The 14,257-nt window shown below is 50.8% G+C and overlaps 2 protein-coding genes across 20 annotated transcripts in view; one reads left to right on the top strand and one right to left on the bottom strand.

The window, feature by feature from the left end:
- The window catches only part of LOC140911854 (S-adenosylmethionine synthase-like), a 57,970-nt gene extending 45,365 nt beyond the window's left edge, over positions 1-12,605 (bottom strand). For 2 of the 17 annotated variants that reach the window (XM_073345838.1, XM_073345844.1), the window contains exons 1-3: positions 9,851-10,139; positions 8,762-8,983; positions 2,137-2,219 (exon numbers count right to left, since the gene is read on the bottom strand). In XM_073345838.1, coding sequence (XP_073201939.1) covers positions 2,137-2,219; positions 8,762-8,838 — 160 coding nt within the window. In that variant the 5' untranslated portion in view covers positions 8,839-8,983; positions 9,851-10,139. The other 15 variants (XM_073345834.1, XM_073345832.1, XM_073345827.1 and 12 more) reach the window with 15 other exon arrangements.
- TMEM175 (transmembrane protein 175) overlaps positions 12,193-14,257 on the top strand; it is a 50,296-nt gene continuing 48,231 nt past the window's right edge. For all 3 annotated transcript variants that reach the window (XM_073345825.1, XM_073345824.1, XM_073345823.1), the window contains exon 1: positions 12,193-12,406. In XM_073345825.1, the coding sequence (XP_073201926.1) occupies positions 12,266-12,406 (141 nt within the window). In that variant the 5' untranslated portion in view covers positions 12,193-12,265. The remainder of the gene's footprint in view (positions 12,407-14,257) is intronic.

The raw sequence follows: 14,257 nt of genomic DNA, 5'->3' as shown, positions 1-14,257 counted from the left end.
TCTCCCTTTTTTTTAAAATTAATAAAGAAAGAATGCATAGTTTCAAAACAATAGTTACTCTATTTCGAACGGGGGAGGTTGGTTGGCTTACAGGGAATTAAAATCAACAAAGGGGGCAGGTTTGCAGCAAGGAGAAACACACAACTGTCACACCGTAGCCTGGCCAGTCATGAAACTGGTTTTCAAAGCCTCTCTGATGCACACCGCACCTTGCTGTGCTCTTCTAATCGCCCTGGTGTCTGGCTGCTCAAAATCAGACACCCAGCAATTTGCCTCAACATCCCACCCCACCATAAACGTCTCCCCCTTACTCTCACAGATATTATGGAACACACAGCAAGCAGCAATAACAATGAGAATGTTGGTTGCGCTGAGGTCTGACCTAGTCAGCAAACAGCGCCAGCGAGCTTTTAAATGTCCAAAGGCACATTCTACCTCCATTCTGAACTTGCTCCTTACTACTGTCCAGGCTGCCTGTGTACGGCTTCATGAACCATGGGAGCAAGGGGTAGGCTCGGTCCCCAAGGATAACTATTGGCATTTCAACATCCTGAACGGTAATTTTCTGGTCTGGGAAGTAAGTCCCTTCTTGCAGCTGCTCGAACAGCCCGGAGTTCCTAAAGATGCGAGCATCACCTTTTCTGGACATCCCACGCCCGATGTCAGTGAAACGTCCCTTGTGATCCACCAGTGCTTGCAGCACCATTGAGAAGTACCCCTTGCAGTTTACTTACTGGTTGACAAGGTGGTCCAGTGCCATGATAGGGAAAGGGATATCCATCTATTGCCCCACCACAGTTAGGGAAACCCATTGCAGCAAAGCCATCCACTATGACCTACACATTTCCCAGAGTCACTGCCCTTGATAACAGAACATGAATGACTGCATTGGCTACTTGGATTACAGCAGTCTCCACTGTAGATTTTCCCACTCCAAATTGATTCCCGACTAACCGGTAGCAGTCAGGCGTAGCAAGCTTCCACAGGGCTATCGCCACTCGCTTCTCAACTGTCAGAGCAGCTCTCATCTTGGTATTCCTGGGCTTCAGGGTTGGGGAAAGCAACTCAGAGAGTTCCAGGAAAGTGGCCTTATGCATGCAAAAGTTTCGCAGCCACTGTGAATCATCCCATACCTGCAACACTATGCAGTCCCACCAGTCTGTGCTTGTTTGCTGGCTCAGAATCAGCATTCCACTGTATCAATCAGCCCCACTGCCGCTATGATGTCCCAATTGCCACAGCCCATGCTTTCAGGAATGTCTGTGTCCATGTCCTCATCAAAATCGTCCTTGTGCTGGCATCTCTTAGCCCCGTTCTGCATATACTCCAGGATAATGCGCGAGGTGTTTACAATGCTCACAACAGCAGCAGTGAGCTGAGCGGGCTCCATGCTTGCCGTGGTATGGCGTCTGCAGGAGAGCAGAGTTGCAGCGGAAGCGGTGGATGACGAAGGATGCCACGAGAATAGATATCTATACACGACGAGAGGACCTGCGAGGTGGATTCGTGGCACCAGGAGAGCAGAGTTGCAGTGGAAGCAGTGGATGATGACAACATGGAGAAATTTGCTATTGAGACTGAGCTCATTTACAAGAGCAGGAGAGTAGAGCGGCAGCGGAAGCGGTGGATGATGACAGTTAGCAGTCCTACTGCACCGTCTGCTGACGGCAGCACCCAGGACACAACAGCAGTGGTGATGGTGAGCTGAGCTGAGCGGGCTCCATGCTTGCCATGGTATGGCGTCTGCATGGAAAAAAGGCGCGAAACGATTGTCTGCCATTGCTTTCACGGAGGAAGGGGCGACTGATGAAATGTACCCAAAACCACCCGCAACAATATTTTTGCCCCATCAGGCATTGGGAGCTTAACCCAGAATTCCAGTGGGCGGCGGAGACTGCGGGAACTGTGGGATAGCTACCCACACTGCACCGCTCCGTAAGTGGATGCTAGCCACGGTAGTGAGGACGCACTCTGCTGATTTAATGCGCTTAGTATGGGCATACGCAATTGACTGTATAAAATCAATTTCTAAAAATCGACTTCTATAAAATCAACCTAATTTTGTAGTGTAGACATATCTACACACATAAGTTAACAGGTAAGAGTGTTCCTATTGACCTCAGTTAGGCTACTCACATAAGTTACTTACACGTAGGCCCATAGACAGCCAACCCAAAGGTGGAGAAGTACAGGAAACTTTGAAGAGGTCAAAAAAAGGTCTGAAAGATTTAAAATTAAGACATTTTAGCTTACCACTTAGCATTTTAACTCAACAAGATTTGGCAAACACCAGACACGTGTTGAAGGGAACATGCCAATATCCTCTCCCCAATTTGGGTCTCTTTGCCCCCATTCCTTTTCACTCCCTTTGATTGATTGATCACCTACCTCACTGGCTTACTTGCGTCTCTCCCCACCATGTTTTCATCTTTACAATTCTCCCAGACTCTGTCCCTATTCTTCTACCCCACTTTGAGGTGAGGTGATGTCTCTACATTCTTTATAATGAGGCCTCGCCATTCTCATGGGAGGTCTCTTTCCTCCAATGCAATCTCCCCTGCAAGCATACCATAGACCTCTTTGCTAGGCTGGAAGTACCACTGGGATATGTACAGCCAACAAGGGAGCGGCAAAGGAAGCTGCTATCAGTGGCTAAAAGCAGAAGAGGCATCACAGCTCCCTGTCCTACGAAGGAACTGCAGAGTTTTTCTGAACCCCCTTTTCCCCATCTCATTATTGGGATTTTTGTCTGGGGAGGCAGAGAGAGACAACTGGGGAGGCAGTGCCACTTAGCACCTCCTCACTGCAACAGACCTGTTCTGTGTGTTAGCATTTGCACCATCAGGGCCTTAGCTTGGATCCAGGTGAAGAATTTAAACCAGACACAGTTTAAATACTTCTAGATATGTGAGAAATGAAGGAGAGGGGATAGCTCCCTTTTATGGACACCCAGCCAGCCAGTTATCTACAAAATCTTTGTTAGTAGCTATTCTCTACTTGCTTTACCTGTAAAGGGTTAAAAAAGCCCATAGGTAAAAGGAAGCGTGTGGGCACCTGACCAAAAGAGCCAATGGGAGTGCTAGAACTTTTTAAAATTGGGAAAAAAATTTCCCTTTGTCTGTCTGTTGTTGTTCTCTGGAGAGAGGGGACAGACCAAAAACAGGGCTGAAGCTATGCTGTAAAAAGCTGTGAACCAGGTATGAAAATCACCAGATCATATCTAAAAACTACTCAGTTTGAAATCCCAGATATGTAAGTAGAGCAAGAAATGTCTAGAAAGATGCGATTAGGTTTATCTCTTTTATTTCTGTAAGGCTTGTGGACTCCTCTGTGCTAACCCCCAAATGCTTTTTTTTGCTTGTAACCTTTAAGCTGGACCTCAAGAAAACCATTCTTGATGCTTAATTATTACATTTGCTCTTTCTAAATCTAGCAATAGCCTAAGTTCCAGATGTATTTTCTTTCTTTTTGTTTTTTTAATAAAATTTACCCTTTTTAAGAACAGGATTGGGATATTTGTGTCCTAAGAGGTTTAATGTTGTTTAATTAGCTGGTGGCAACAGCTGATTTCCTTTGTTTTCTTTCTCAGCTCTTTCCCGAACGGGGTGAAAGGGCTTGAGGGCACCCCACAAGGAGGAATTCCCAAGTGCACCTTCCTGGGTCCGAAGGGGATTTTTTGCATTTGGGTGGTGGCAGCATCTACCCATCCAAGGTCAGAGAAAAGCTGTAACCTTGGGAGTTTAATACCAGCCTGGAGTGGCCAGTATTCGTTTTTAGGATCCTTGCGGGCCCCCACCTTCTGGACTCAAAGTGCCAGAGTGGGGAAATCAGCCTTGTCAAGATAGCATTGCATACAAATAGGTAAAGAAATGTTTACATAGTGAAGCACTCAAAACTTTGTAAATACACATTATGATGCACTCCATTTCATGACGCTTTACCTCATTCCATACACATCTTCAGTTCATGCTCCACTGCTTCCGCTATGGACACATATACTGCATTAATACAGAACTGGGAAATTATTACTAGTACATCCCTGCTACCTTATGATTAAAAACCAGTGTATGTGTTAAGTATGTTGAAAGTATTATAAATTACAAAAATCCAAGTGGATTGTCACCATACCACAAGACACATCTGCAACCAGGTGATTTTTAAAAGAAATATTTTGCTTAATAGCAAGATATTTTCCCCATCCCTTTTTCCTGCTGAAGAACAGTTGAACTTTTTCTTGCTCAAGTTTAAAAAAAAAATACAACTTTCTATTTGGGGACCAGTCACAAAAAGCAGTATTTTGATAGGTGAAAGTTTGAGTGTTATATAAGCAACTGGCAGACTTTTTAGACTGGAAACAATTCAGCTATGTTAACTTTAGATGTAGCTACACAATGCAGCTATACATACACCAAACCAAAGTCCCTTTTTTTGTCTTCAACAATTACATTTTCAGCTCCAGTCCAGAGGCCTGCACCTGTTCCAGCTCAAGTCGTGCATATTCTGCCAATATTTATCACATCATTTAAGAGCTGAGCTCAGCCCAAGAGCACTTTATAAAAAAAAAACATATGTAATTGAATCTTTGCCACAGGTCCTCTCTCCTCTGTTTTCCAAGTGTGATGGGGTAGTCTGTCCCCTTGAGGATAGGCGGGCCGAGGGTTCATTCAATCCCCCCCTGTCTGGGGCGTGGCTCTTCAATGGTTTGGGATGCCTGATGTACCTAAGGCATATTGGGATGAGTATTTGGAAGGGGATCAGCATCTCTCGCAGCCAACTGGGATGAGCATTTGGAAGGGGATCAGCATATATACTGCCTCCTCCCTCATAGCAGTGGAGACAATAGCAGGAGAAAGTTTGCTTGCTGAATCCTTCTAGTCTGAAAGCAAAAGGATTGACTGGGAGAAAAGAGTCAATGGGAGGAGAAGCTGCCTGAGGCCCTATAGCTGACCTGAATTACACCCAACTCCCAGGAGGAGAGATGGGGATTCCTGGTTTCAAGAGAGAAAGGGACAGGCTGAAGTATAGCCCAGCTGTGGGAGGAGGGCTAGGGTCTCATGAACATGGGGAAAGGAAGCCTACTTGGTCTCTTGTATGGACCCAGAGTGGGAGTGAACTCAGGATACTAAAAAACTGGTTTGTGCTCTGTAAAAAGACCTAGTAAACCAGACCCCACGAAGGAGGTACTAAAAAACCAAGCAGGCACTGTCCTTCCTTGGCCACAAGAGGGAGTACTGGACAGCAGCAGACTTTTACACATGTTTGAAGGAAGGTTCTATTCTGAGAAATTACTGTAGAAATGGTTCTGTTAGGGTTGGCAACTTTCTCATCACACAAAACCGAACTTCCTAACCCCACCCGTTCCCAGGCCCTGCCCCTTTCCTGCCCCTTCCCCAAGGCCCCACCCCCACTCACTATACTCCCCCTCCCGCAATGGCTCACTCTCCCCCATGCTCACTCACTTTCACTGGGCTGGGGCAGGGGTTAGAGCGCAGGGCGGGGTGAGGGCTCTAACTGGGGGTGCAAACTCCGGGGTGGGGCCAGAAATGAGGGGTTCAGGGTGCAGAAAGGGGCTCTGGGCTGGGGTAGGGAGTTGAGGTGTGGGAGGGGGTGGGCAAACATTTTGGCCCGAGGACCACATCGGGGAAAAGAAATTGTATGGCAGGCCATGAATGCTCACAAAATTGGGGTTAGGGTGTGGGAGGGGGTGCGGGCTCTGGTTGGGGGTGCGGGCTCTGGGGTGGGGCTGGGAATGAGGGGTTTGAGGTCCAAGAGGGTCCTCCGGGCTGGGATCAAGGGGTTCAGAGGGTGGGAGGGGGATCAGGGCTTGGGCAGGAGGTTGGGGTGTGGGGAGACGCTCAGGGGTGCAGACTCTGGGCAGCGCTTACCTCAAGCGGCTCCCAGAAGCCGCGGCATGTCCCTTCTCTGGCGCTTATATGGAGGTGCAGCCAGACCGCTCTGCACCCTGCCCCGTCCGCAGACATCGCCCATGCAACTCCCATTGAAGCGCCGGAGGTGGGCCACGTGGCTGCTTCCGGGAGCTACGTGGAGCAGCCCCCAACCCTGCTCCCCGGTTGGAGCGCCGAAGGGGGGCCATGCTGTGGCTTCGGGGAGCCGCACTGAGCTCCCCGACTGGAACAGGGCAAGCCCCAGACCCTGCTCCCCAGCGGGAGCTCAAGGACTGGCCTAAAATGGCTGGCAGGCCGGATTTGGCCCGCAGTCTGCCCACCCCTGGGGTGAGGGCTCTGGCTGGGGGTGCTTACCGGAGCCACCAGGGTCCCTTTTCGACCAGGCGTTCCGGTTGAAAAACGGACACCTGGCAACCCTATTCTATGTTTGTCTCAGTAATTTCTGTCTCACCTTAGCTCAGTTGACACCTGTTCTCCAGTTCAGCTCTGCAAGCTCAGTCTAATGAAGTAAAAGATTATTTTCTTCATCCATCACTACCAGCAACAGATTCTGCAGAAAAAATGTTGCCTTCAGTAATACTTGTGTAACCATATAGCTTTAAGTGGGGTGGCAAAGAAATAATGAAGATAGTGTGATTGCACAGGTAATGGTGCTTACAGAATTTAATTCTGCTGATAAACCAACCAGATAAGAATCCACTTCATTTTGCTAGAACTGTGTTTTGCAGGAGTAAAAAGTTGTCTGATTTTATGTGCATTAAATAGAATAGTTATGACTGAATCCACAGATGCAGCACTGAAAATGCACCTTTTTATACTCTCATTTCTCAGATTAGAACTATTCCATACTTATGGTTGAAGCTATTTCCCCAAACATAAACTCAGTTTTCAACTTCCCCCCAAAATAAGTGCCTTTAGATAGTATTTGTGTTTTACTCTACTCAGCTTACACTACCTCAGCCGCAATTCTGAGACATAAAATTTGCAGAAATATATATAGTTTTAAAACAGCTTATAATTGTATTCAAGTGACCACTTTCCAGTCTTGTAGAACACTAACATATAATTTTTCACTACAAAGAGCCACATATTACATGCTACACAAGAGTTAAACACAGGCTTACAAGAGCTGCGGCCATTTACATAAACCTGCAACACCATATGAACAAGTCTCATGGTACCCACCAACTCATCCAATTATAAAAATTCTACTCCAGCACACCATAACAAAAAGTTTAAATATATTACCAGTATTATGGCCATCCCAAAGACCCCCAGTCAGGACTGGACCCTACCGCATACCATACAAACCAGAGTTTACATTCTAATTCAAAAGAAAGATGCAACCAGGGGAACAATGGGAGCGAGAATAAAGACAATATATAAGAACGAACTATTCACTAGGCTAGTTATGTGCATAACTTCTTATTTCTGACACAATGTTAAGAAACTACTGCTTTACTGATAAAGGAGACACTCCTTCAAAGTGAGAGTCCCAGCTGCATCCCTAGTCTTGGCCTTTTCTAGGCCTCTGGACATCCCTGGCTTCTTTCCCAGCTCTCTTCCCTAGGGCCTAGAGGACTGAAGAAATTCCCAGGCACACTGCTCCCCCTGGCTGTCTCTCTGTTCTATGCAATAGGCTTCACTTATAACAGAGTTGGGCAAACTACAGCCCGCGGGCCACATCCGGCCCAGTCCCTGAGCTTCTGCCCCGGGAGGCTCGCCCCCAGTCCCTCCCCTGCTGTCCCCCCTCCCCCGCAGCCTCACCTCACAGTGGGCGCAATGCTCTGGGCCGGGGGGCTGTGAGCTCCTGGGGCAGCGCAGCTCCAGAGCCCAGCCTGACCCGGTGCTCTGTGCTGCATGGTGGCGGTGGAGGCGTCCAGCCAGCTGGCGCAGCTGTAGCGCCGCCAGCCACCGGTGCTCCAGGCAGCGCGGTAAGGGGGCACGGAGCAGGGGGGGTTGGATGCGGCGGCGGGTCCCAGCAGGGCAGTCAGGAAGGAGAACGGTGGGTTGGATGGGGTTGGATGGGGCGGTGGGGGGCAGTTAGGGGAGGAGGTACAGGGGCAGTCAGGGGACAGGGAGCAGGGGTGTGTGGATGGGGCAGGGGTCCCGTAGGGGCCGTCAGGGAACAGGGCAGGTTGGATAGGGCAGGAGTTCCGGGGCAGGGGGACTGATAGGAGGTGGGGGCCGGGACACGACCCCCTCCCCTGACCGGCCCTCCATACAATTTCCGAAACCCGATGCGGCCCTCAGGCCAAAAAGTTTTCCCGCCCCGACTTATCACCTGTCCCCCTTCCCAACAGGCCTTGCTTGCTCTGTCTCCTGACCTCTAGGAACTAGAACTCTCAGTACCGGTCAGAACTTGGAGCAGGGTTGTGCTGGCCTTTAGGATTACCCTGAAAGGGTCTGTATACCATGGGACTATTAACCTGACCATGGTGCATCTATTCACTATTTTGTATTATTGAATTTTAGAGACTTCTAACATACTTCATGTACTCAGAGACTATGCTTTGCAAAATCTTCCCCTACAGGCTCAGGAATATCTACAGGGCATATCTAGAGGGGGGCGGGATAGCTCAATGGTTTGAGCATTGGCCTGCTAAACCCACCGTTGTGAGCTCAATCTGTGAGGGGGCCATTTAGGGATCTGGGGCAAAAATTCGGGATTGGTCCTGTTTTGAGCAGGGCGTTGGACTAGATGACATCCTGAGGTCCCTTCCACCCCTGATAGTCTATGATACAGTACACATCCAACTGCAGAATTCCTTTGACTTCTTTACTTCAGGTAACAGGTTGGTTTGGAAAACTGATGAGGACAGTTGCTCACTCATCAGAATTGATGGTTAATTTACCTGAAGTGTCTTCCAGTACTGCAAGAAAAGGCATCTAGTCCAGCCTTTGCAGGTGCATGAGTCTTTACTATTTCCATGGAGCAAACAGAGTAAGTTGTCCTGGAAACAACTTCCAACTGATCAGTCTTAACCCAGTGCGGTTTCACTCCTGTGTGATCAGTCAAGGGGCAGAGAGTAAGCTTCAATTCCTATGTATCTTCACTCCCCCTTTGAGAAGATTTTCTAGAAAAAGATTAAAGGACACTGTCAGTGTCAAATTGGTCCCAAATGCAGGATTTTAAAAGTATTACATTTTTTAAAGTTCCCACTTTTTTTTGTTAACATTCATACATTATCCTATAGTGTTTAAAGCACAAGCTTTGCAGCACTGTTCTAGTGCACAAGTGTTCAAGTGAAATTGACTGGAAACTAACTGAATGCCCAGGTGAAACTGACATGTTCATGGTCCAATGCAAAAAAAAAAAAAAAAAAGCAAACAGTGATATGAAATATGGCATGCATGTGAGGTGCTTTTTTGCAGCAAACATATTAGTTTTAAAATACTGAAGTATTAACCAGAGTTGTTTTAGAGCTGCTCACTCTGGCCAGTGCTAATTGAAACTTCAGTGTAAACTCCAGCTGAAGTATTAACCAACTCATTCCTCACTTGCCTAGCTTAGCCTCCAGCCTTTCCAATTTAGAATAGAGAAGGAACTCTGTGAAGCTACTTAAATGTTTACTCAGGCTCATTTGCTTACACAGGAAACTGATAAGACTTTACAATTTAAGTATTAGCTGCAGGAAGCTTTGATGGTGGTGAGTGCCCCTAAAAGAAATGACTTAAGTAAGCTATTGATTATGATCTCTAATACTCCTCACCCCAGCTTACTGGTTATCACACCTACTGCAAAGCAGCTACTTTTGGGAGTTGAAGCATTTCAAAACACCAAAAACAGTGCCAGAGGCATTTTAGGGTGCACAAAGTCATTCCAAAGTTTGACATTTGTTTTCATTTTAAGCCATGTTTAATTATGTCAAATTATAACAGAATAATCATCTAAGCTACCTGAAATGTGCATTGCCCCACTTCTTGCTGCTCCTCCTCCTCACCTTGAGATGAGTGATGTGCTTCTCTTCTTTGAGAAATTTCCGTACCCTATATCCTCCAGCTAATGGTGCCACCTTCTCTCCTTGTAGATATGTGATTGTCCTTCCTCCATCTCTCTACACAGGAGTATTGTGGTCTATTATACATATAACAAGCTGATATTGTGACTGAGCAAAAATGTATAATGGTGCTTTGTGCACATCAGTGAGATTTTTTTACAATCTTTCCCCTCATGAAGACTATAACAATCCCCTAAAAAGAAAAGGAGTACTTGTGGCACCTTAGAGACTAACCAATTTATTTGAGCATGAGCTTTCGTGAGCTACAACTCACTTCATCGGATGCATACCGTGGAAACTGCAGCAGACTTTATATACACACAGAGATCATGAAACAATACCTCCTCCCACCCCACTGTCCTGCTGGTAATAGCTTATCTAAAGTGATCATCAAGTTGGGCCATTTCCAGCACAAATCCAGGTTTTCTCACCCTCCACCCCCCCACACACAAACTCACTCTCCTCCTGGTAATAACCCATCCAAAGTGACAACTCTCTACACAATGTGCATGATAATCAAGGTGGGCCATTTCCTGCACAAATCCAGGTTCTCTCACCCCCTCACCCCCCTCCAAAAAACACACACACACAAACTCACTCTCCTGCTGGTAATAGCTCATCCAAAGTGACCACTCTCCCTACAATGTGCATGGTAATCAAGGTGGGCCATGAGTTTGTGTGTGTGTGTTTTTTGGATTTTTTGGTGTGTTTTTTGGATTTGTGCTGGAAATGGCCCAACTTGATGATCACTTTAGATAAGCTATTACCAGCAGGACAGTGGGGTGGGAGGAGGTATTGTTTCATGATCTCTGTGTGTATATAAAGTCTGCTGCAGTTTCCACGGTACGCATCCGATGAAGTGAGCTGTAGCTCACGAAAGCTCATGCTCAAATAAATTGGTTAGTCTCTAAGGTGCCACAAGTACTCCTTTTCTTTTTGCAAATACAGACTAACACGGCTGTTACTCTGAAACAATCCCCTAGTATCCCATACTTAAATTACAACTGAGACCAACTAACACACATTGGAGTAACATGCATGCATACATCTGCCATCTGAAGTGCTACTATACATTAATTCTTATACTTAACACACCTAGAAATGCTGCTACAGCAGTACAATTTATCCATCCTCTAGTCCTGAGGTGCTTTGCATGGTTATTATTTCTTTAGACTAGTGGTTTCCAAACTGTGCTCAGTGGATCACAGATCCCTTGCTAGCAGTCCCCAGAGCTGACCTGTCACATGGTGCTCGCTCCCCAAGTTTCCAGCTGTTAAACTGAACTAGCAACACCTAAATATACAACACTATTAATGTCAACCTTTCCATGCAAACATTTGTAGTTGCTAGGATGATTGTGAAGGGAGGAGGTCTGCGATGCACTATTAGAATGCATCTCACCCTGTGAGAAAATCTTTCTGATCTGAACAGATGTTTTGCAAGGTGTGGCCTGCATCTTCTATGTCCCATGCAAGGCCAAGCACACTCAGCACTCAAGCAGTATTTGCCAACTCTTGCCATTGTGTTGCATGTCTCATGAAAAATGCTCCAGCTCCTGGAGTCAATACCTGAGAATGTCTTCTTTAATTTAAATAAAGTGTTTTCCTCTTTGGGTGTGGGGATTTTTTTTTCCCAAAAAGGTACTTGTCTGTACCCTAAACACTGAAAAATCAGAAGACTCCAAAATGTATTATTATTCTTTAAACTTCTTCTGATTTGGGTGGCTCATGGTTTTGGAATGCTTGAAGGTTGGCCACAGGGCAAACTCCATTCACACAGGAACATTCCAGTGAGTGATGCTGGGTGGACCCAGATGCTGACAGAGACAGCAACCTCAGGACTACTGACACAGATGTTCATAGACATGTGAAAGATGAAGCATCCCCTAAGGGAAGACAACCCCCATGCAGAACCTCTCAGAAACCCCGATAGATCCCGCTATGCTTGTACAGACCCCCACCCCTCAGACTCCTGAGGCCCACCTCTGCCTGTTCCATCCACCACCCCCAGAGACCCAGCTTCTGCCTGTTCTGACCCCTCAGACTCCCCTCTGCCTCTTCCATCCCCCACTCTACCCCTCAGACCCCACCCACCCAGACCCAGCTCTGCCTGTTTCATCCCCCACCCTCCCGAGATTCAGCTCTGCCTGTACCGGCCCAGCTCTGACCGAACCCACCTCTCACCCCTTCCCTTGCCCACGCTCTGTGTGTGACTCCGCGGAGAAGGGGCAGGCGTGGCCCGCGGGAAGGGGAGGCGGTCCTTCAGCCGTTAGAGGCCGGGCTTATATCACTCCCCTCCCCCACCCCCAGTCCTCCCCTCTCCCGCTGGCTGCAGGACGCGACTCCGCCGGGTGGCTACATGTCCGCGCTGCGGCCCCAGGCAGAGGGGGAGGCGGCGCCGGGGCCCCCGCGGCACAGCGGGGAGCTGGGCAGCACCCAGGCGTCCACCCGACTCCTGGCCTATAGCGACGCGCTGCTCTCCATCATCGCCACCGTCATGGTGCGTGAGTGCGGCCTGGGCCCGCGCGGCGCCGAGCTCTGCCCTGGGGAAGCGCGCCGTTGCCTAGAGTGACCCCCAGTCCAACCCTTCCAACCGCCCGTCCGCCCAGAGTGACCCCGGCCCCATCCCCTTCCACCCGCCCCCCGTGCGCCCTGAGTGACTCACCACCGCCACCACCCGCCCTCCCAGAGTGACCCCCGGCCCCACCCCCTTCCAACCGCCCGTCCGCCCAGAGTGACCCCCGGCCCCACCCCCTTCCAACCGCCCGTCCGCCCAGAGTGACCCCCGGCCCCACCCCCTTCCAACCGCCCGTCCGCCCAGAGTGACTCACCACCGCCACCACCCGCCCTCCCAGAGTGACCCCCGGCCCCACCCCCTTCCAACCGCCCCCCGTGCGCCCTGAGTGACTCACCACCGCCACCACCCGCCCTCCCAGAGTGACCCCCGGCCCCACCCCCTTCCAACCGCCCGTCCGCCCAGAGTGACCCCCGGCCCCACCCCCTTCCAACCGCCCCCCGTGCGCCCTGAGTGACTCACCACCCGCCCTCCCAGAGTGACCCCCGGCCCCACCCCCTTCCAACCGCCCGTCCGCCCAGAGTGACCCCCGGCCCCACCCCCTTCCAACCGCCCGTCCGCCCAGAGTGACCCCCGGCCCCACCCCCTTCCAACCGCCCGTCCGCCCAGAGTGACTCACCACCGCCACCACCCGCCCTCCCAGAGTGACCCCCGGCCCCACCCCCTTCCAACCGCCCGTCCGCCCAGAGTGACCCCCGGCCCCACCCCCTTCCAACCGCCCCCCGTGCGCCCTGAGTGACCCCCGGCCCCACCCCCTTCCAACCGCCCGTCCGCCCAGAGTGACCCCCGGCCCCACCCCCTTCCAACCGCCCCCCGTCCGCCCAGAGTGACTCACCACCGCCACCACCCGCCCTCCCAGAGTGACCCCCGGCCCCACCCCCTTCCAACCGCCCGTCCGCCCAGAGTGACCCCCGGCCCCACCCCCTTCCAACCGCCCGTCCGCCCAGAGTGACTCACCACCGCCACCACCCGCCCTCCCAGAGTGACCCCCGGCCCCACCCCCTTCCAACCGCCCGTCCGCCCAGAGTGACCCCCGGCCCCACCCCCTTCCAACCGCCCCCCGTGCGCCCTGAGTGACTCACCACCGCCACCACCCGCCCTCCCAGAGTGCCCCTGCCCCCCTCTGCCTCTACCCACCAGAGTGCCCCCCTGCCTGCCCTGACCCCCTTCTGCCTCCACCCCCCAGACTGCCCCTACCCCCCACCTCCACCCCCCCCGAGTGCCCACCACCACCTCCTTCCCTGACTTCCCTCTTGGAGTGCCCCACTGCCCGCCACAGCCCCGGTCCCAGAGTGCCCCACACTGCTACACAGACCCCCCCACTTGGAATGCCTCTGTCCCCCACCCCCTGGAGTACCCTCCATCCCCCTGGAGTGCCCTGCCCCTTCTGTCCTCTCTAGGAGTGCACCCACCCTCCTTCCACCCCCTGAGTGCCCCCATCTCCACCTCCCTCTGCCCCCTCCCCAGAGACTGTCCCAAGTCCTCCCTCCACCTAACCCCCGAAGTGTCCTAGCTCCGACCCCTACTCCGCACCCCTGGAGTGTCCCCACTACCTGACTCCTCTGCCCCTTCTCCTAGAGTGTCCCTGCCCCACCCCCCAAAGTGCCCCAAATGCCCCCAGCATCTGCTCCCCTTTGCTTCCACCCCTGCAGACTACCCTCGCCCCCTCTTTGTTCCCACCCCTTTGCTCCCCTTTGAGCCCCTATCTCCTGGAATCATTTCTCTTATTTGGCCTCACCCCCTTGGACCCTCACCCTGTTTCACTGCCCCCTCATG

Source organism: Lepidochelys kempii, chromosome 5 (assembly GCF_965140265.1).
Source record: "Lepidochelys kempii isolate rLepKem1 chromosome 5, rLepKem1.hap2, whole genome shotgun sequence".
NCBI lineage: Eukaryota > Metazoa > Chordata > Testudines > Cheloniidae > Lepidochelys > Lepidochelys kempii.
The sequence above is the reverse complement of the archived record's forward strand: the minus strand, read 5'-3'. Positions and strand labels throughout refer to the sequence as shown.